Source organism: Gadus chalcogrammus, chromosome 11 (genome assembly GCF_026213295.1).
Source record: "Gadus chalcogrammus isolate NIFS_2021 chromosome 11, NIFS_Gcha_1.0, whole genome shotgun sequence".
In the NCBI taxonomy this organism is placed as follows: Eukaryota; Metazoa; Chordata; class Actinopteri; order Gadiformes; family Gadidae; genus Gadus; species Gadus chalcogrammus.
In genome coordinates, this window is record NC_079422.1 from 2,495,442 (window position 1) to 2,519,536 (window position 24,095).

General features: G+C 41.4%; 1 protein-coding gene across 1 annotated transcript in view; it reads left to right on the forward strand.

The window, feature by feature from the left end:
• The first annotated feature begins 2,811 nt into the window (after positions 1-2,811).
• ankrd28b (ankyrin repeat domain 28b) overlaps positions 2,812-24,095 on the forward strand; it is a 76,325-nt gene continuing 55,041 nt past the window's right edge. Inside the window, exon 1 of the mRNA XM_056602219.1 lies at positions 2,812-3,199. Within this exon, the coding sequence (XP_056458194.1) occupies positions 3,173-3,199 (27 nt within the window). The 5' untranslated portion in view covers positions 2,812-3,172. The remainder of the gene's footprint in view (positions 3,200-24,095) is intronic.

Below are 24,095 nucleotides of genomic sequence, written 5' to 3' on the forward strand. Positions count from 1 at the left end.
GATCCGATGTCTAATTTTGGATTTTTTTTTTTTTTTTTTTCCACGTCTAATTTAGCTAATAAACCAATATTCAAAACGCTACCGTTTCGTCGAAATTTTGTAGAAGATATACAATTTCCTTGTTTATTTTGCCCCCCAATGGCGAAATTTTCCGAATTTTTTATCGAACGACATTAAGGTTAGCACCAACATCTTTGTAAAATTTGGACTCGATCCGATGTCTAATTTTGGATTTTTTTTTTTTTTTTTTTTCACGTCTAATTTAGCTAATAAACCAATATTCAAAACGCTACCGTTTCGTCGTCGAAGGTCGGATCAAAAAAGTGTTCGAATTTATTTTTGTGGGTGCGTCTGAAGATGTCGTGTGCAAAGTGGCCTATGCCAAAAGATGCAGCAGACTCCAGTGAATCTGTCGGTATGACGTTTTGGACTGCGGGAGGTTTGGTGTGGGAGTTATAGCCCAAAACGCGTATTCCTTGGTATAGCGCCATTTTGTTATCTGAGTAGCGGTGCCGGACCTGGTTCTAGTCATGCAATTGGCGCGTGTGCACCATTTACGGTTTGGGCTGTAGTCCCACTTTCACGGGGGGAATAATAAGAAAAATCCTTACAAAAACAATAGGGATCCAACCTGTTGGCTTGGACCCCTAATAATAAGAAAAATCCTTACAAAAACAATAGGGTTCCAACCCGTTGGCTTGGACCCCTAATTAGGTGCGTTTCCATCAGGTGGTTGGAGCGGGTAACTATCCTAGTTCTGCCTGGAGGTGGCGCTGTAGGCAAAAAACGTATGCCGATACGTGTTCGTAATAACTGGTAGAAGTAGAAAAGCTGTAACAAATGTATCAAAAAGCGGCAAGTCTGCCAATGGAGAAGAGTAACAACAAACATGGAGAGAGGAATTCAGCAGCAATTGGTTTCCCTTGGGCAAGTCATAACTGTTCTTTCAGTGAAGTTATCATTGGCCATCTTAACTTCCATCCGGAGACGAAGAAATAGAGAAATTACAATGTACACAGCGGTAGCAAGGGAAATACGAGGACGATGTTGAGTGCCTTACGTATGGGAGAGCACAATCGGGTGATGACGTTACACGTTGATGTCGGCAGGGTTGCTATGGCTGGTCGTTATGCGGAAATCGGAAAGACCGTCAGTCCTGTGTGTTCAAAGTTCACTACGTCACAGCTGTTTCGAAAAGTGTGTTTCCATCACCCATTTTGCGAATTTACTCTCTTTCGCATTTCTCGAAAACCACCTCAAGCGAGCGGATAAACTTTTTTGCAAATTAGTGGATTTTGATGCGAGTTTTGGTGTTTCCATCACCTTTTTACTGATTCGATACTTCAAATTTCGCATAAAATCAGGGGGATGGAAACGCAACTAGTGTCACGCATTTATGATCGCAATGCTTTTTAGTCCACAAGCCACACCTCCTGTGTCCTAAAGTTCCAAATTCAGTGCCGTTTTAGTCAGCCAGCCAGCCGTTATAAGTTAATTATATTTAAATTATTATAGCCATGGAGCCTTTATTTTCTCTGAGTTATCATTACATTCTTTCTTGTTATATCGATGTAATTACACAGTGGAAAGGACAGAGAGGGAGCCATATAGAGAGACACTAATGAACTGCGGAGCCAAGTAGCCTAACTGACGGGCTTAAGATGTCACGCCGCGTCCTGCTACTATGTCCAACAGCCCCATCTAGTGGCCACTTGACGCCACTGTACCTCATTCTTCTGTCAAACCTGTCTTCAATCTCCACTTCCTACTTCAGCCGGGGATCTCCATCCAGCCCGCGCCAGTTTGTCGTTTACAACTACCCAGTTCGTATCAGTCCTACCAGCATTCTCTAGACCCAGTTCAGTGTTCCCGTTCTCTTGATAACCCTCTCCCCTCTTCCCTAGTTCTCCGTCCGTCACTCGTCACCGAATCCCTCCCTGCCTGACTACCTGCCTGTCGCCGAGTCCTTGCCTGCCTGACTGACTCCCTGTTGCAGAACCCTCGCCTGCCTGACTACTGCTTGCTTCGCCCCATCTTGTCACCTACCCTGTCTCCCAATAAACCCTGTTTCCTTTTACCCCGTCTCTGCCTCCCTGTGTCCAGCGCTTGGGTCCCCTCGACCTGTTCCCTAACATAAGGCCCATCAGCCCATCATTCTTTCGAACCTTCGTAAAAAATATCTTGAGTTTTTCCCAAACATCCTCTTAACATGAAGGCGCGTGCACTGCTCTAACAACTTTCATAGGCTTGTAACTAGTGGTGCCGAGATGATGCCTCATGAAACGTCAAAGCCTCGCAGCCAGATGAACCATTAAAGTGGTTCGACCTCGAAGCTTCAAATTACGCTAGGGACACCTAGTGGTGAATGAAATTATGATGAAAGAAAGAGTTTCCTGTGATGATGTGATGTTTGCTCCGTACAACATCAAAACATTTGAGAATTAGAGTCATTTCAGTGATACGTGTGAGTCTGCCGTTCATAAATATCTCCCGAGCTCATGGTAGAAAACAAATAATTTGACAAAGATTTAAGTCATCCCGGGCAAAATCGAAAGGCTTATGAACTAGGCCTACTAATAATTTTAATAATATAACTGCATGATGACTGAGAATGAGTGTGATTAATTACATAGCCATTAAAGTGATCTTGGAACTGGGTAGTGTCTTCTTTTTGTAAAATGTGCCAATTGTGAACCCATAACCCATAAGCCTCAAACTTCACACGCTACTTAATTTCGCCGATGTGAATCCTACTCGATACGGAGCTTCGCTAGGGGGAGGAGCTGAGGTACTCGACACACGCCCCGATGTCGACGCAAAGCATAGCATCACTACCAGAAGCCAGCCATAACCGCTGTTACTGAGCTATGTAAACCATCTGACCAATTGAATTGCCTCTCTCTCTGAGGCAGACTGTAATTGGACTGTGATGGCGTTGATGTTATCTGAGGTGGGCTGTGATTGGACCGTGACGTCGGTAACGTTATGGATCTTCGGCTGATAACTTCATGCCATCACCCAGGAAGCTAGCAGGAAAGCTAGGCTAACGTCACGCTAGGCCTCATTGTAACTATCAACAAACCCGCCGGATTCTCTATTAAAACACCGCTATTAAAAGGACAGCGGAGCCACGTTTATGATCCTGCATGAGGACAATCACAACTTGTAAAATATGGTGGTTGTCAAGATCCGAGACCAGGTAAGTTAGCACTTAATGCTACATTCAGCTACCGATGGCTGCTCTCTTCAGTTCAGCTGAACTACCACTGCAGACACAATATAACTTAGGAAAGATTCCGTGAATATATATTATAGAAAGAGTCGTTAAGAGAAAATTGACGAACTTGTATATTGGCTTGTTAATTGGTTCTCATCCAAAGATGACGTTTCATGGGTTAAGTTGGGGCTACTATCGTCAGCTAACCAAGGCTAATGTTTGATGTTCGTCTCCACACACACACACACACACACACACACACACACACACACACACACACACACACACACACACACACACACACACACACACACACACACACACACACATATATATATATATATATATATATATATATATATATATATATATATATATATATATATATATATATTAAAAAAAAAAATAGAGCTCTCTTTAGGATACTTAAACAGTGTAATGAATGTTAACTAACTGAACTGTCTCCAAATGACGATCACAAGTCTGAGATCTTCCACGATACTGGCATTATACCAATGACCATCTTATACATGAGTTATGTACTTGGATCTTTTTGAGCGTTATTGTGTTAACTGCCAACTGTGTATGGTGACATGGTGGTATCCTTAATCTAGTTGGGCTATAAGCGGTGTCCATTCGTATCGGTGTTGCATGTGTTTTGCAGGGGATATTCTCCATGTTTATCCATTCCTCATTCCCTTTCCAGGGTACTGTCACCTTTGTTTTATAATTAATGCAGTGGCCAAACTGTTTTTTTATGGATCACTTCTCTTGAAAGTGAAGTGTGCCAAAAAAAAAATCAATATCATTATTTTGGTTTGTGCGCCATTAATTGTGATTTTTTTTTTATTTATTTTTTTTTTTAGTAGGTGCAATTGGACAAGGATATATATGTAACGTTAAGCATATTTGCTTGTGCAATTAGTTGTGCGAGTATATATATGCGTGATTGATGGTTGGCCTGTATTCAAGCGAGCTGGGTTGCCATGGATTGCCATGGAGCGGTCACCATGGTGATGTTTGAACGAGTCAGGATGAGGAACAATACAGCACATCAGACGGTCTTGAAGCACTGCAAATATTCCACATTGATAATTTAGCACTTGGCTATTTGTGTCTGACATTTATTCAGTGGATAGAGAAAACAATTGTTGATTGTAAACTCACTTTTACCATGCATATCGGCCTGTTAACTGTAAATGCGGCCTACAACCGTTTTCCCAAATTAGGGTTTGACACTAGTTCCTTCTGGCAGTACTAAACTGTAAATACTGTTGACACAGTCAACAGTATTTTTTTGCACCGAAATTTATAAAAGGACAGTTAATTGTTGAGTCAATGCTTACCGAGAACAGTTTGTTCTCTCAACTCGCATGCTCATATTCAAGTGTCTGTATAGCATTGCTTACTGTTGCATCCTGTTGAACAAATGTAGGTCTAAATGTTTAGCCTTATAAGATATCCTCTGTCTTCTGTATGGCACATTTTCTAAACAATCAAAAAGTTCTGGTGGACGTGGTAGGTGATTGATATTAGCAAACAAAATATTATTTATACAATAAATTGAGCTTATAAAATGCACTTTTAGAGCTATTGAAATGGCCAACAGTTTGAAAATGATGTAGAGTAACTAAAAGCAGCTAAATAAATTTAAATTTTCTGCATTGTGACTTAGACTTTATTGTTGCCATTATGGTGACCGAATTGAGTACAGCTGCTCAAACAGACATATTGTAGGTCACCCGTTTTTGCTGTTTTATAAACAATTAATTCATAAACTGTTCACTCCGTAGATGATGACTTTTAAATGATCATAACTACAATGCATGTAGAAATGTAAGGTCTTAGTAAAAACATGTGAAATTTATTTAATGTATGTTTGCCAGCCAAAAGAAAATTCCTAAAATGAGAAAGTTAAACTTAAAGAAACTGAAATGGTTGCATCTGAATGGATGTATTTTGTTACGACCACAGGAGATGAACAGGTAGCTTCAGGGTATGGCTGAATAATACCAGATGCCTCAAGAAGAGCATTTTCAAGTTCCAGCCTTTATATCACAGATACTGTAGGGTCTATAGCATATAACTGCGTTTTCTGGTTAGTTTAATGTAACAGTAAGCTGACAACATCCTAATTAACACCGCAACCGCAAATTAACCTCACGGAGATAACCATGGCATCCGGTCAAACAAATGTGCTTTTTGCGATCATTCTGCTCGCGCATCCGCCGTGTTGATAAACAAATAATCTCCCTATAGCGCGACTGCGGTCCACTATTAAAAAAAATCATCTATTAACAAAAAAACGGTTAACCCTGTACACGAAAATAAAGGGGACGTGTAACCGTTTACAATTCTTTTGTAACCGTTCACACCCCTAGTTGGTACTTTGTCGGTTTATATTGATTAAACGTGATAGGCCACCCCCAGGGTTAGTTCACCATTCACCCCTCCAGACAAACTCTGGAGGGAACAACGGCCTTGTTTGCTGTCAACCTTCACGAAAAAGTAAAACTTCAACCTTTGCTTAATGGGTATTTGTAATTATTGCAGTCGGAGGCCAGCAATATTAAACTTCTGGTATAATTTTGAAAAATAAATAAAACCAGAAACATCCAGCTTGTACCCAATCAAAATCAATCTTTGTAAATGTGCTGTATGCGGAACTCTAAATCCATTTGTATTAGGGATGCAAACAATTAATCGATTATCGATTAATTGTCGATAAGAGATTACTCGATTAAAATCAATTACTTGCAATTAATCGCGTTTTTAACCCGTAATTCCCCACCCGTCCACGTGAGGGCGTGCTTGACGCCAGACGTACTTGACGCACACGCGGGAACACAAGCGAAGCAGGACAAGACAAACGAAAAGCAGGACCTGAATCCGAATACTCATACTTGACTACTATATAGTATGCATTTTGTAGTACGCCAAAAATATAGGGCGTCCGAATGCTCAGTACGCATTGTGTAGTACGGAAGACTTTTCCGAATGCGTACTACCGCCAAAGTAAACCACGGAGTTCACTACGCTATCCCACAATGCAACCGGGGTCTGGTAACGAACGAAGAAGAGATGGCTGACCTGACACCACCAGAAAGACGTTGTAGAAAGCGGCGAAAAAAAGAGACATTAAAAAGAGTAAAATAGTAAAGTAAGTAATTAAGTAAAAAGAGACATTTTTAATTTAATAGCAACGATGACAAGACGGAAAACAGGTAACTTATCAAGGTAATTTTGCCGGCATCTGAGGGGAGATACGTCATCTCCAAACATCCGGTGGAGTTTCGGCGATGTTCGGAGGCGTTCTACGCATAGCTGTAGACCGTACTACACTGTCAAGTGTTGTACCGTCAAGTAGTAGACACTGAACAGAAATAGTATGTACTAAGTATTCGGATTCAGCGATGAAGAGGGCAAAACGGAGTGCAGTATGGAGCCACTTTAAGTTGGTTAATGACGACAAAGACGCCAAATGCACAATATGTGGAAGTATTTTAAAGTACAACAACTAAACGACTTTGTTGAATTACCACCTAAATGTGTTGCATTCAGAAGGAAATTCAGCTTCTCAGAAGAATTGCCGCTTATCAATTAATCGATCATCGATCGATAAGATGAAACAACTATCGATTAATGAATTACTCGATAATTTGCATCCCTAATTTGTATTCATCAATCGTGTATTGAATGAGCCGGCCCTAGAGACTAGGGCTGCACGATTATGGTCAAAATGATATCACGATTATTTTGATCAATATTGATATCCCGATTATTTTACCACGATTATTAATTTGATTGAAAAAATATTTTTTTTGAACTGTCGCATAAACTTAACACTGCTTTAACATCCGTGATCCATTCTGCTACATTCCTGCTAATGTACAAATCTTTGCATACATAACACCAGCTTAAATCAATAGGGCACAGATTTTACAATATTTTAATTTCTAAAAGATTTGTTAAACTTGTAAATAAGGTGTTTATTTATGTGACCTCCTAGGAGAAAAAATGTAATTACTTCACTTTATTCATTGTATCCATATGACGAGATGGGTTTAAATAAATCTCTTGATTTTGAGCTAAATAAAATGGTGCCCAAAATAAAGGTTTGCTAATATAAATATGCCATCACAGAATGCGACGGAATCAGAATAATTCAATGCAGGACTATGCTTCACATTACTGACAGGGTTTATTGGACACATATCTTTGGCCAAATGGTATGTGATTGCATTGTTGATTTCGGCGTGTCTTTGTGAACTGGATGGATACAGTGTCACGCTGTACAGGCTCCCTTTTATGGACGTCTGAGTTGACGTGGGATAATTCGCGTTAGAAGCCGATGCAACACTTTAAGCCTTCATGCATTGAAGTCGTACTCTGTTTTGTGGTGTGTTTTCAGGACCGTCCTAGACTTGATTTCCGGCTTCGCACCGCGGTTTTTGCTGGACTCATGCAGACAGCATGTGTAAAGGAGTATGGCAAGCCAACCCAGCCAGAAAACAACCTCATTCAGTCACGCATCACCAGTGTTGGGGTATGGAAGCATATATGTAGCAAAATTCAAATGGCAATGCAATTTGCAATTTGCAATTCAATATGTCATTACATTATGCAATTGACAATTCATAATGCAATTTTATAATGTAATTTGTAAATATGTTATTCAAAGTGTATTTTAATATGCAAAGTGACAATGCAATCCTCAATTAAATTTGCAAAAGTTATAACAATAAAAATAGAATAACATTTTGTCAAATTCTTTGAGTTCCTTTATTCAAATTAGCGTCCCCGTGATTGCAATCCACTTCGCCACGCTCCGTGTGTTGCGATATTCAAATGACATTTGAATCCGCAAATTGAACGCTTTGCAAAAGATTTGGCAAAACGGAATCCAAAACGTTTTCCAAAACGTTTTCCAAAAAGTCAATATGCAAAGTGGCAAACGTATCAGCCAATCAGCGTATGGGCGGGAATTACGTCACTTCCTATTGCCTCCAAGGGTATCTCCAAGGTGGGTCTCTGTTTACCACACTGGCGTCAAAACGTACCAGTGAGGATAAGTCGTCTATCCTATCTCCCAGAACACGCCCTCTATCAACTGCATCTGTGACTTCAACACGATTGTTCTCCACATCATCGGCCAAACTTCGGAGCGTATCAATAATCTCCTCCATTGGTGACCATTGACCTGACGCATACGAACATTGTTTTTTTTTTAAAATACATTATATTGACAATTAGCAATACAACAGCCAGGGGGTACAGAAATGGCAGACATACAAAATACAGACACAAAAAATACAAAATGCAGCATTAAATTAAATAAAAATATTATAAAGAGCACACACACTCAGTGTTTTAATAGCTGTCCCATTCCTATTGCCTGGTTTCATTCTGAAACACAACAAAAAGCAGTTTCTGATTCGAGTATTTACATTTATGAATATGCCATTTAGCTAATAAAATAATAAGGTTTATAATAAAATATTGGTTTGCTTGACTAGAGGTGTAATTGAAGAAACCAAACAACGCATGTTCAATACAACAAACAATACATGTTCAATACAACAAACAATTCATGTTCAATACAAAAACAATACATGTTCAATACAAGACGCATACGAACGTGTACAAGGAAATTACGAGCAAGTGACGTAGTTCCCGCCCAGACGCTGATTGGCTTATACGTTTGCCACTTTGCATATTGACTTTTTGGAAAACGTTTTGGATTCTGTTTTGGATTCCGTTTTGCCAAATCTTTTGCAAAGCGTTCGTTTTGCGAATTGAAATGTTTATTTCGCAACACACGGAGCGTGGCGAAGTGGATTGCAATCACGGGGACGCTATAGCTTTTCAATTTGAATAAAGGAACTCAAAGAATTTGACAAAATGTTATTCTATTTGTATTGTTATAACTTTTGCAAATTTAATTGAGGATTGCATTGTCACTTTGCATATTAAAATACACTTTGAATAAAGTATTTACAAATTACATTATAAAATTGCATAATGAATTGTCAATTGCATAATGAAATTGCATTGCCATTTGAATTTTGCTACATATATGCTTCCATAGTTGGGGAGTAACGGAATACATGTACTGGCGTTACGTATTCAGTAGGTCTGGATATTGTCAAGAATCTCACAATTTGATTAGATTTAGATTCATTAGGTCACGATTCCATTCGATAATGATTGAAATGCTTCGATATCGATTCGGTATCAAGTAGAAATACACAAGAAAGAGTAAAATAATTAAATAATTATTTATTTAATTTCATGCCTTAAAACAGCCTGGGTACAGGGCTGGAAATTGTAACGTAACATCTGCACATCTTTGAATAATAATAACATAAGAAACAGGTGCCTTCATTTCTGGTAACAAATAAAACATTTGCACAATACCAATATAACTAAGGTGTACAAAAGTGAAAAAAAAGTGCTATATTAAATGTAATGTAGGCCTTTGTAAACTTAAATCATGTATTTTTCTTTCTTCTGAGCTCACAAAACGCATAAGAACCAGATGCCTTCTGGTTACATACTAGATGTGCAAAAATAAAACATCAGCACACGCGTAAAGAATAAAATAAATAAAATCATGTTTTTTCTTTCTTCTGAGCTCACAAAACACATAAGAACCAGATGCCAAATGAATCCACACGTCTGCTTTCAGGGTTGAGGGCGGCGGCTTAACGGAGCAGCTACTCATCCCGGTCGCCATGTTGATATGGTCAAGTGCGGCCCCCGTCCGTATTGCGCGAATCACACGAGGATGTTGCTCACCGCGCCCCGCTGGCCAGGGGGTTGAATCGATTCAGAAAATTGCTGAATCGATATTGAATTGCAGGGAAAATAATTGCAATGCATTGCTGAATCGATAATTTTACCCACCCCAACTATTCAGAATACAAATTATAGCTAACTGTATTCCGTTACAGTTACAATTTAAATAGTTGGTATTTAGAAAACATTGTTGAAATCAATGGATTACATGACGATACTTCTGTTTCAGCAGTTTATTCGTGCTTTCATACCAACAGCATTTAGTGCGCACTAGGGATGGGCATTCGATTAAGTTGTCTTAGTCGATCGTCGGGAGAATTAACGATCAATTAGTCGATTAATCGTTAATATTTTACATAAAAAAAAATTAAAAAAAATACAAATGCAGCGTGTTTACCTCATTGGGATCTTTATTATTAGATGAACAACTCAGTTAAACCAGATCCGTTCAATAGTTATGCGCTACTCTGCTCTAAGCAACGGAGCATGCAGCTCAAAGCCGGTGCTCATAAACATAACTAAAAATAAACACAACCCTAGTTTCTTCCCAAAATAATAACGATAATAATATCAAAAAACAATCATGTTATAACTTAACCAACCAGGCTACGGATTTTTGTTCAGAAAGATGAGCATGTTGACATGCTCTGGGGTCAGACGCGACCGCAGCCTGGTGACCGTCAGTCCACCCGCTCTGAGGGGACCGACGTTGCCGTGATGCACAAATACCTCCGTGCTAAATTGGCAAGGCGGGGGAACAACTTTCCACAATCCAGGGGCTCTGAAAGTTCTTTATTTCTGCTTCGATGCTAACCTTGTTTTGTGTGTTAGGCCTATAGTGCTCCCCAAGAAGTCATTTTTTAAATCATAATAGTCCCACACCAGTCTTCGCCGTGGCCTCGTCCGCTTCATGATTACATCGCCGTGTTCCAATATCCGTACTTAGTGATGTTGATAGGTTTTCAATGTAGTGAGTCCCCGGGACCCACAGGTGGCGAGTTGGGTGGGTCCCTGAGAAATTCAATGGGTCCCGACTCCCCAGTTTAAAAAATGTGTTTCTTTTTTATTATTATTCTATTTCTTAAATTAAATTAATAGTGTTTAACTCCTTGATGGTGGTATGATATGGTTATAATAAACGGATATATTAATGTATGTTCAAAATGTATCTGAAATTAAACAAATAATACATGAAATTGTCATCTGAAAAGCGCAGCCATTTGTATGTGGTGAGCCACTGCTTCAGAAAAGTTTGCTTTTTTTGGGAGGAACATGTAGAAGGTTGAGGCACTTCTTCTGCAGTGGGCTCATCAGGCTCAGTAGAGGGGGAGGCAGAAGTAGGTACAGGCAATGTTGAGGTACTCTCTCTAGGCTGATCAGAGTCAGGGAGGAGTGCAGATGTAGTGGGGACAGAAAATGCAGCTGCAATAGTTTGCTGACCTGCAATAGGTTTCATCTTTTTCTTTGGTGGCATTTTTGCGTTCTCTCTTCTCTGCCTGTTTCTCGAGAAAAACGGGATCTCGTTGGAAGCGCGAAGTATGCGCAGGCGCCGTTTGGGCATAACAATATGGCGGCTGCCGTTCAATGTAGTTTTCATCACCACCACCGGATTATGTTTCATTTATTTCATTACAGCACGTCCCCTAAACGTTACAACATAATCGACACGAATGAGCACAGCATCGAGCAGTGGAAATGTGGGTTTATTTACTATGAAGTTCGTATTTTTAATTGTTGAAATGAAATCAGCGGTGACGAGCTAGTTGTTTTGGTAGTGGCTAAATTAGCATGTCGCGATACTTTGTACAGGGGATCACGTCTGCCCCGAGTAGATGCGCAGAGGGTTGAAACAGCGCTTGTCCGGTCTGCTCACAAGAAGGTTTCTTTGGCCAGTTACTGTGATTAAACACGAGTTGTTTAATGTTCACAATGTATCGTTTTTCATGGGGTAAATGAGATGCGTCCCCGGGACGCATGGATAGTGAGTTTAGTGCGTCCTTTCAGATTTTAATGCGTCAGGGACGCAGGACGCGTACCTAGCAACAGTTTGAGTACGTAGGGCGTTTCGATTCAGATCGGGCGAAAATAAGTGTACTGAAAACGGAAGTGTGTGGCGATGTACACTTTTCGTACTCGACGGCAGCCATCCTAGCTACGTAGCGGAAGAGGGCGGAGCCAGGCTGAGCCAAAGTCGGCACATTTTCCACATAGCCTGCATTAATAGTCTTTTTGTAGTTTTTATAGCTTTTTATAGCTGCTAGGCGTAAAGAGTTCACCGTTAAAAGCGGTATGTTTATTGCGGGGGAGGAGCCGCAAATTGAAATATTGCCCCTGTGTGGTAAAATGTTTAATTGCACACTGCGTTAGTTTAGTCGATGAAAAATGTACTTAATCGACGAAATTCTTAAAGATCAATTAGTCGATCGTCGATTAATCATGTCCATCCCTAGTGCGCACTAAACGAGTTTTGAGTTCCCTTGTTCGGTACGTTTGTGTTGGTGTGAATGCAACCACCTCACTTCGATGTGAACTAAATCAACCGACGAGACCTCCCTGAACAGCTGGTCTCGGTTCGCTTCCAAACGAACCTTGGTACGGTACGCTTGAGATGTGAAAGCGAACGCACCTTGGCCCGATCCAGTTCTACAAAGCATATGCCTCTTTGGACATAACAGGCACCCGCTCAGCCGTGCGCATTATGGGAATTATTGTTTGATTAGCGGTAACTCCAAGACTAGTGGTGCAACGGTTCACGGGTTTCCCGTGATCCGTACGGATCAACCATCAAGGTTCGGGACGCATGTGATCCGCGGATCGGCTGATTAAAAAAAAAAGTTGTGCATTGACGTGATCAGCGCATGTTTAGAGGAAAATTCCGGTATTAACAACATCATCAAGTATCGTAGCGAAATACAGTTTCTGTTGTGTTTTATTTGGCGTTCCGTAAATCCCATTGAAACGTAAACCGGAACTGGAACCGGACGTCTTTAGGTTTGGTTGTAGTCTTTTCGCGTATCAACAGTAGGGCTAGAACCGAGCGAAAAGACTACAACCAACCCCCCTTGCAATGAGCATGAGTCTCCCAACCGAAATCAATGGATTTACAAAATGCCAAATAAAAACACCACAGAAACAGTATTTCGCTACCAAACTAAAAAAAAGAAGATAAGGATGTCTGCATTGCCTTGGGAGAGTGTAGACTCTAAACTCCCCAGACAATGCAGACATCCTGAATTGTAAATCCAGGGTTAGGGATTATTTACTATCCTATCCATGTTAAAAAGAAGAAGGAATAATGCCTCAAATTGCAAATTTTAAATATTGACCATGCTTAAAGGAAGCAGGATTATTACCTAATTTTTCACTTTATTTTGATTTTACACAGTTAAAAGATTTTATTTAAAGTCACATTTGTCTTGTTATCTTTATTGTTGTTGTTGATCCGAAAATGATCCGACCCGTGACTCAAAAACCGTGACCCGATCCGAAGCTTTGTGATCCGTTGCACCCCTATCCAAGACTAGCAGCAAATTGTCAGACCGTCTGGGAATTTGGACAGACACCCACATAAAACGTACAATGTTCTCTTTCTTTCTTTCTTTCTTTCTTTCTTTCTTTCTTTCTTTCTTTCTTTCTTTCTTTCTTTCTTTCTTTCTTTCTTTCTTTCTTTCTTTCTTCCCCCCCCCCATCTATATATAGGCAACACCAATGCACTTAGCTCAGTGAAATAGATGTAATAGCATATCTTTGGCATGAACATAGTTACATACCTTTATAGTCTTTGTTCCACTACAGCAAATTATATAAAATAGTTCACTTTCAGGGAGACTTGGGTCCAACACATTCAGACAGTTCGAACAGAAGAACACACCAGAATAGGCCTGTTTAGTAAGCAGGATTTGATGCCGCATTCCTACACTTATAAAATGCAATTCAATGTAAGTATTCAGAATACAATACTTGAGTGATGAAACGGAATACGTTACATATTACATTTTTGGGCATGTATTCTGTCACTGGATACATTTTAAAAGTAAACTGAGTTTTATACGCCGTAATGCGCAAAAAATGCGCCACTTTTTACGCCGCAATGAAGTCCTTCAAGAGCGCACGTAAAAAAACGCTGTTTTGAGCATCAAACCGCACGTAAAATACGCGCGTTTGTGCACATCACAATGCACGTAAAATACGGCGTCTCTCTAGTATGCAAATAATCTCCGCCCTTCTTTTCTCTCAGCCAATGCATTTGAAGTGTTTTTGCCCAATCTCTGATCAAGACAAGTAGACCAAATCAGTTCAGCACAGATCTTCTTGTGACAATTTCTCCTCTCATTTCTGTTGTTAGTTGTAGCGTCATATATATAAATATGAGTGAATCCGAAATGAACCGTGTGGTCACCGTGGCCGGAACAATAGCGACACTTGCTCTGTAAACTGGAGGTTGTCGGATCGAATCCAGCTATTGTCAGATTTGCGCTTTGGTCAGATTGTCACGCTTTTATGATCGCAATGCTTTTTAGTCAGCAAGCCAGACCTCCTGTGTCATAAGTTCCAAATTCAGTGCCTAATCAGTTCAGCACAGATCAGATCTCCTTTGTGACAAAGTTTGCCAAACTTTTATTTTCTTGTTTAATATTTTTATCTCATTGTCAGGGAATCGAGAACCGGTTCCGAGTCAAACGATTCCTTGGAATCATTAGCAAGCCTGCTTAACGATTCCGCTTATTGGTTCCGATCGCGGCAAATGCTTTGTGATGTCACGGAAGCGCTGCTTTGATTTGGTTCAGAACGCAGCAAACATGTCGCCGCCGAGGAAGAATCGCATTGTGCGTTCACACCAAACGCGACGGGGCGACAAGATCCCATACAAAGTGAACGTAGAGACGCGTATAAGGGCGAATTTTTCGCGGGAGAAAACCAGCGAAAAGATTTTGTCGTGATGACAGCCATCAGCGTTCAACAGCGTGATAACTGAGTGACATGTGTAACGTAACAGCCAATCAGCGTTCAGCCGTCAAACTCAGTGCAGTGCAGTCCGGGGTGAACTGCGGCATCGAGGAAAAAGTGATTGTTACAGTTTGCGACTCCCGGAGCTCTATATATAATAGTTAGAGTTGTTCCGATTCCGATACCAGTATCGGAAATGTCTCCGATACTGCCGAAAATGCTGGTATCGGTATCGGCGAGTACTGGAGTCCAGGCACCTCCGATACCACGTAATTTATTAAAATAGAAAGCTATTTACTGGTTAGCTCCGTTAGCGCTGACACAGTTCTTCTTCGCGGCTCTTAAAACAGTTGCGCTGTGCTGCCATCTGCAGCCTACTGTTTTAGAGGGGCGAAGAAGAATTGATCACCTGTCAATCAAGGAGCTAGCGTTATCATGTCGGCGGTGTGGCAATATTTCACGCTGGATGCTCCCACCAGCAAGACTGCGACATGCAACGTATGCCGTGAAAAGATTTCCAGGGGTGGCACGAGTGTTGCTAATTTCAACACTAGCAACTTAATAAAACACTTGAAGACGCGTCACGCTAAAGAGCACGACGAGGGGGTGGGACCCACTGACGCTACAGACCTATTAGAGCAGTGCCAGTGGGTGGGACTTCACCAGCAGAAACTAACATCCACAGCGTCTGAAGCTAAGATAACAGAGGCTGTTGATAAAACTGAAGTACATTGGCGGAGGGTACTGGATCTGACATAGAAGATGGCTCCATGCAAAAGTTCACCATTTCGAAAGAAATACAAACGAGGACTACCGTATTTTCCGTACTATAAGGCACACCGGATTATAAGGCGCACCTTTAATGAATGGCCTATTTTAGAACTGTTTTCATATATAGGGCGCACCGGATTATTAGGCGCATAGCATAGACAAGACCGTGCTGTGCTATAGAGAATGTCAACAAAACAGTCAGATAAAGTCAAACTTTATTAAGCGTTCTGACAACTCCGGTCACTCCCATGGTAACGATGTTCAAACGTTAATGTGCATATTAACAATATCTGATCAATATCTCTTAACAATAAGCTCACCTTTTCAGTTCATTCCCCGTCTACGAATTCCTCGAATTCTTGTGTGTGCGAATTGAACAGTTGGGCGAGTAGGCTACGGCATCCAACATGCCCGGATTCCTCTCGTCATTATCCGAGTCATTGTCGCTGTTGTTGTCTGGCAGTTCAGTGATTATTCCTGCCTTCGTGAAAGCTTGGACCACAGTGGAGACTGTTATATCAGCCCAGGCATCCACGATCCATTGGCAGATAGTGGCGTAAATCTCCCCGTCTTGGTGACGTGTATTCGCCTTCTTGGCCCCGTCCACACGAAGCCGATTTTTTGGGTGAAACCGCATAAAAAAAACGCTTTTGGTGGACACGGGCTAAGGCCACACCAAACGCGTGTAACGTGCCTAACTTGTCGCTTGATCATTGTGTGTCACAAAAATTGGTTCAACGCGCCAAGGCGCTTGTGGCTGCGCTGGATTTAGGAGTCCGAGGTAGGAAACCCAAACGCCGCCATGTTTGGGTGCATGATAGAGTTTAGATCGGGTTAGATTAAATAATCTCGGATATAAATAACAATAATATAGTCCGCCAAAACGTTGAGGTTGCTTAGCAACCAGAGACGCTGTCCATGCAAGTGAATGGAGCGTTCCCTCTTCGTCATAACTATCAAAAAAAACATCCTTCAAATTCAACGAGCGAACATTATGAAATTAAAATGCACATTTCTCGCTAAAAATGTTTACATAAACGCATTTAATGGCGTAACTGTTACTATTTCCACCCAGAATAAGGAAAGATGACGGCCGTATGCTTCTGTGCAAGCGTCACTACTCTAGTGACGTCGGTTCAAGCTCCACGCTGATTTGTTCCATTAGTAGATGGAACAAGGAGGTGTCCGATAGGCGGAGATGATCAGCGGGAGTGGCCGCCAGCGAAGCTGTGCATGGTGGGAGTTGTTGTCTTCAATCCACAAGCGCCAAAAAGTCACTTTCTGCCTTTTCTCGGTCAAGACGGCACCAAATTAGAATTTTATTTTATTATTCGACTACATATAGGACCCAATTTCAATACATATTCATGTCTGCACCGGTGAAATGCTCCTTTAAAGATATTGTGGCTACACTTTATTATTTTTTTAAAATAACTATTATTTAAGTTGCTGTTGCACTACTGTTTTTTATACTGTTCTATTTAAAAATAAATGGCTTTAATTTGCCTTATTCATTCATTCATTTACAAAGGGTTTAACCTGACCCAGGCCTTACCACAATGATAATCATATCACAGTCATTTTTGTAACATACTGGTATCGGTACTCGGTATCGGCCGATACCCACAGCATAAGTATCGGAATCGGTATCGGGAGGGAAAAAATGGTATCGGAACATCTCTAATAATAGTATATAATATATTATAATTGTATATATAATATCACAGCCAACAGCTCTTTCGCCTCCGGATGGCCGTAGCGTGGGGAGCTCTCATAGGGATTGGGCTTCTCTGGGTTTGTTTACCGGCATTGCTATGGTTTCCGGTCTTGTGTGTTCCAACGGTTTATTAGGTAGGCCCATCTAATAAATCTCTGTCTAATCAATGCTTCATTTTGTTTATGTCAGTTGAATTTTGTTACAAGTTGAATGCAAATGAGCACTGTCAGCATTCCAAAAGGCACAAGCTCTTACTTGGCTGTTTTCAGTCTGTGTTTTTAGTTGTATGGCACATAATGATGGCATTTGGGCTTAAAAAGCCAAACATATATTTTTTCGTCTAGACCAATTGATTTGAAAATGTACAATTTCCTAATACTAGAAGCACTTCTGATTAGGGTTGGGAATCGATCCAAATTTCCTGGATCGATCCGATTCCGATTCATAAGGTCACGATCCGATACGATTCGATCCGATTCGATATCGATCTATTTACAGACATAATGCAAATAAATACTGTCCCATAGACAAAACAGCTCCATGTGTTTGTGATTGTATCTGTGTACGTGTAAGAGGGACACAGAGAGAGAAGAGTCAAGAATCAAGTATTTATTTTAGACAAAAATCCAAGTATTATTTGAAATTATTATTATTATTTTTTTTATTTTTTTTATTTTTTTTATTAATTAAAGATCGATCCAGACGTTTTTGGATCGATATCGTGCTTTTTGAGCATGAATCGATATCGGATCGTGGATCGATTTTCTGAACACAGCCCTACTTCTGATCAGATATTAGAGATTTAATACAAACAAACAAATTTATACTTATTTTCTCACCCAATGAGAATCGATGAGGAATCGAATCGATAAGCGGCATTGGAATCGGAATCGTGAAATTCTTATCAATTCCCATCCCTACTCATTGTTGATTTTTACTGGTTTAGTCCTAGAAAATTGAAAGGGAATATTATTGCAGTGGGGAGAGCTCCCACCCATTACATGGACCCTTCGCATTTTTTTTTTAATCTGTCATGCACGTTGCTATATTGTGATTTATTTGTTTTGACATAAAACCACTGACTGCTGTGTTAGTAAACAAGACGGCAGCAACCTGTGTACTTTGTTTTCATTTCTGTTGTCGTTTTGACGGTATTTAATCTCCCCTTCCTAAATTGTTAGGATATATAGACATATTTTGGCTACATCGTTTATATTTGTTTGCTCAGGTAAGCCTTCTTGTAGAATCAGGATGTGAGGAAACACTGCTGAGATCCTTATAATGCTTCACCTACCTGCCATTATTCCAGTGACTTATTACACCTGGGTATTGGTGAAATGAAGGCTACTTTATTTCCATTTTCCAAAGATATTTACCGCCACATGAAGTTCGACATCGACACACCCAAACCTATAACAAGCACAGCTCTTTTGCTGCATTTATATCGATATAAAAAGAAAGGATGTGATGATAACTCCAGGAAAATAAAGGCTCCATGGCTATAATAATTTAAATATAATTAACTTATAAGGCGTGTAACGAGACACCGAGAGGATCTGGCTGGTTGACTAAAAAGGTACTGAATTTGGAATTTATGACACAGGAGGTCTGGCTTGCTGTCTAAAAAGCATTGCGATCATCAAAGCGTGACAATCTGACAAAAGAGCAAATCTGCCAATAGCTAGTTTCGATCCGACAACCTCCAGCTTACAGAGCAAGTGTCGCTATCGTTCCGGCCACGGTGACCACACGGTTAATTTCGGATTCACTCATATTTATATATACGCTACAACTAACAGAAATGAGAGGCGAAATTGTCACGAGTAGGTCTGTGCTAAACTGATTTGGTCTGCTTGTCTTGATCAGCGATTGGGCGCAAACACTTCAAATGCATTGGCTGAGAGAAAAGAAGGGCGGGGATTATTAGCATACTAGAGAGACACTGTTTTTTATGCGCGTTGTGATGTGCACAAACGCGCGTATTTTACATGCGGTTTGATGCTCAAAACTGCGTTTTTTACGCACACACTTGAAGGACTTCATTGCGGCGTAAAAAGCGGCGCAGTTTTTGCACATTACGGTGCACATTACAGCATTTTTTACGGCGTAATGAAGGTGATACGTGACTGAACAAGGTCATTTTCTGGCGGGGTTGGCTTGCCATAAAGGAGGGCTTGGTTTGCTTTGCAGCGGAGCCAAAGCGTATACTGCATTGGGCGGGTCACGCTTTATTTTTGTATACAATTTATTTTGCGGAACATGCCTTTATTTATTGTTTTTATTCCTAGAGGTCACATACATTTTATAGTGGGAAGTACTCGATTATGGGAAAAATCATAATCACGATTATTTTGGTCAACATTGAAATCACCATTATTTAAACGATTATTTTTTAGTTTAAAAACATGTTGTATTTATTCAGCATCTCTCTCCGAATCTTTTTTTTGTAACTGAGAACTTTGAAATTTCAGACAGATACGTATCCAGCTGTTCTGCCCTTTCTATAGAACATTTAAAAAAATAAAATTGAAAAACTCTTGTTAAACTTATGTTAATCTTCTGATCGTTTGAGGCTTAAATCGAAATTGTGATCAAAATTCGATTAATCGCCCAGCCCTAGTGGGAGCCAATATCGTCATTGTGATAAAAATTTGATTTAATTGTGCAGCCCTACTAGAGACCATACCGATCACATGATCTCACATTCTGTTTTGCTACACAGATCAGTCTGGACCTCTAGCCCCCAAAATCGATTTCCTGAAATTACATTGTAATCAGGGCTGGCCAATCAGCGACTGCGTCGTAGTTGATGTTGTAATCGGGCCAATCAGGGACTGCCGTCTTCAAAACGTTCAGAGGTTCGGAAGCTCTTGCATGTCTTTACTAAAACCTTCCAGTCTTCTGAAATAAGAGTGTTCAGGAAACGCCCCTCAGAAGTTCGTAGGCTATGACATAAAACCGGAAAAACTGATGGTTCGTGAGACTAGACTTCATAACAAGTATGGATGCCCAGGAGGCCTCTTTGCTGTATTCACAGAACAGATGAATCAGTTATTAGAACTGCTTGCGATGGTTGAACATGAGCGAGTATTTATCAGGTTTTGTTAATAATTGTAAGCATTAATATACCGCGATAAAATGTTAGGATGGGTGTTAAGTTCGCCTCTTGGTGCTTGCTACAAGTTCACATTAGTCTATCTATGTAATGAGAAATAGGCAGCCATTGTTGTGACGTGAACTCTGAGGTCTCGGGTAGCTTTACTTCCTCACGAAAACTCAGACCCAACAGAGTGTTCAAAGCATTATCCTCCGAGCTTAAGGACCGAAACTCCCGGAAACTCGGAGCGTTATGAAGACGGCGTGAGTCCTAGTTGATGATGTAATCGGGCCAATCAGGGAGGGACTGAGTCGTAATTAATGATGTAATCTGACAAATCAGGGACTGAGTCATAGTTGATGACGTAAAGTACAGGCCGCCGCTTGCAAAATTATAAAGGCGTCACCCTAAGCCAGGGGTTCTCAAAGTTTTGACAGCTGAGGGCCAATTAATGAACCCAAAATTTGACTGAGGGCCGCCAAAGGAAAAATAAATTGGCGGGAATCGCCGTCAGCATCCCAGTGCTGAAAAAAAGACAGACACCTGTGAGGTTCCCTGTCAAATGACGTAATCTGACGTAACGAACGAATCAAACGAACGAATCGTTATAGTGAACTGAACTGAAAGAACTGATTCCCGGAAAATAAACATTTTGCCCATCCCTAGTGGTAACGTTAATATTAGAATAGGGGTGCAACGGATCACAAAACCCACGGTTCGGATCGTGTCACGGTTTTTGAGTCACGGGTCGGATCATTTTCGGATCAACAACAACAAAAATGATAAGACAAATGTGACATCAAATAAGATCTTCAAATGTGCAAAAACAAAATAAAGTGAAAAATTTGGTAATAATCCCGAATCCTTTTAAGCATAGTAAATATTTAAAATAAATAGTGTACATAAAATAAATACTTATAAAAAATAATTTAAACAAAATAAAGTGCAATCTGAGGCATTATTCCTTATTTTTAACATGGATAGTAAATAAAATAAAAAACTCCAAAGGAAGCACATCAGTGTGTCAACCACTATTTCATCCTGGACAAACCAGAAAGGGGGCTCAACGTGCTAAATACCGGAATTGTCCTAAACATAATAATAATACATTTTATTTATAATGCACTTGATATTCAAGAATCTCAAAGTGCTTCAGAGAAAAAAAATAACAAAAAACTATTAAAAGGGGAACCTCAAAGAAAGTTTAGCTAAATGCTCTTTTAAAGAGATGGGTTTTGAGGTTCCGTTTAAAAAGAGCTGTAGTCTGTGGAGCCCTCAGGTGGTCAGGGAGGGCGTTCCATAGTCTAGGGGCAGCAGCAGAAAAGGTGCACAGCTTCGTATGTCGGGTTTGGAGGGTGTGAGTGGATCCTGAACGGAGTGTACGTGAATTTGTCGGGGGGGGTGAGGAGTTCCTGAAGGTAGAGGGGGGCAAGTCCGTGAAGGCACTGGTGGGTGAGGAGGGAGACCTTGTACTCAATTCTGAGTGGGACAGGGAGCCAGTGAAGTGATTTCAGGATGGGGGTGATGTGGTCATGCTTGCGCTTCCTCATCAGGACCCTGGCAGCACTGTTTTGAATGTATTGGAGCCTCTGGATGCTCTTGCCAGGGATCCCAATGAGGAGTGCATTGCATTAGTCCAACCTGGAGGAGACAAAGGCATGGACGAGCTTCTCTGCATCAGCCAGGGTGAGTGATTGGCAGAGTTTGGCGATGTTCCTGAGGTGGTATAAAGCTGTCTTACAGAGGTGTTTGATGTGGGTGTCAAAATTAAGTGGGTCCATTTTAACACCGAGGTTGGTGACGGATGTGGAAAGGGGGATGTTTTTGCCAGAGAAGGTGATATTGGTGATGGTGGGGGAGCGGAGCTGATGTGGCGTGCCAACAAGGATGGCTTCCGTTTTATGGCTGTTAAGTTGTAGGAAGTTGAGCTTCATCCACGCCTCTATCTCGTCCAGGCAGGTGGTCAGTGTGGATGTTGGCAGAGGGGCAGAAGAAGTGGGGGTTGTCCTGATGTAGAGCTGTGTATCATCAGCATAGCAGTGGTAAGATAAGCCATGCCTGCTAATGACACTACCCAGGGGGAGCATGTAAAGTGAGAACAGTGTGTGGCCCAACACCGAGCCCTGGGGGACACCGCAGGTGACGTTGTTGGTGTGTGATTTTGCTTTGCCCAGGGCAACGTGCTCAGTTCTGTCAGTGAGGTACGAGGTGAACCAGTTCTTTACATTTCCTGATAGTCCAATGGTGTATTGCAGGCGGTGAAGGAGAATATTGTGGTCAACGTATCAAAAGCAGCTGTTAAGTCCAGGAGGATGAGGAGAGATGGGGAGCCGGTGTCTGCTGCCATCAGGAGGTCATTTGTGACCCTGACCAAGGCTGTTTCTGTACTGTGGCCATGGCGGAAACCAAACTGGAATTTTTCAAACAAGTGATGTTGTATGAGGTGATCCTGGAGTTGTGCTGCAACTGTTTTTTCCAGAACTTTTGACAGAAATGCGAGATTTGAGATGGGCCTGTAGTTGGAGAGGACTTCTGGATCAAGGGTAGGTTTTTTTAATGTTGGTCTGATGACAGCAGTTTTTAATGCAGATGGGATATGGCCGGCCAGGAGGGAGTGGTTAATGATATTGGTGATGAGTGGAGAGACAGCAGAGATGTTGGCCTTCAGCAGAGCTGTAGGGAAGGGGTCTAGTGCACAGGTGGATGGCTTCATTTTCCTGATGACGTCCTCCACCTCTTCCTTTGTGATGCTGGAGAAGGAGCAGAGGGTCTGAACAGAGTCAATCGGTGGGTCAGCAGTTGGAAGGGGCAGGGCAGTAGTGGTGGAGAGGTGCGAGCGGATGTTATTCACTTTTTGTTTAAAAAAGTTGATGTGCATGTTGCACCTCTCCGTGGTGACATCCGATTGGGATGGTAAAGGGGGTTTGAGAAGGTGATGGATAGTTGAAAAGAGCTGTTTGGAGTTACCAGGGCTATTGTTGATTATTGCGGAATAGAACCTGGACCGTGCATTATTCAGGGCTTCAGCATATGCCCTCCTGTGTTCCCTGTATGCCTGTTTGTAAACGGTCAGACCAGAGGCCTTGAGTCGCCGCTCAAGGACACGCCCAGCAGCCTTCATTGTACGTAGTTCACTGGTGTACCAGGGTGCGGAGCGCGAGAAGGAGACTGACCTCGATGTTAGGGGGGCGTGGAGATCCAGGAGACTACTCAGGGACTGGTTGTATAAGTCCACTGAATCAGCAACAGAGAGGGAGTCAGTTGAGCCAGAGGAAAGATGTTGAAGGTCCAGGGCCAGGGCATCCATGTTGATATTTTTCACATTCCTGAAGTGGATCTGCCGCTTTGGTTTGGTGTGGGAGGAAGGAAAAGGGAGCTCCATTGACACAACTCTGTGATCCGAGACGCCAAGATCATAGACCTGTTGGTTGCTGATGGGGGCGGAGTTTGAGATGACCAGGTCAATTGTGTGTCCTCTGGAGTGTGTGGGGGCATCAACATGTTGTTGTAGGTTGAGGGAGTCTAGCAGCTGAAGAAAATCAGCAGCG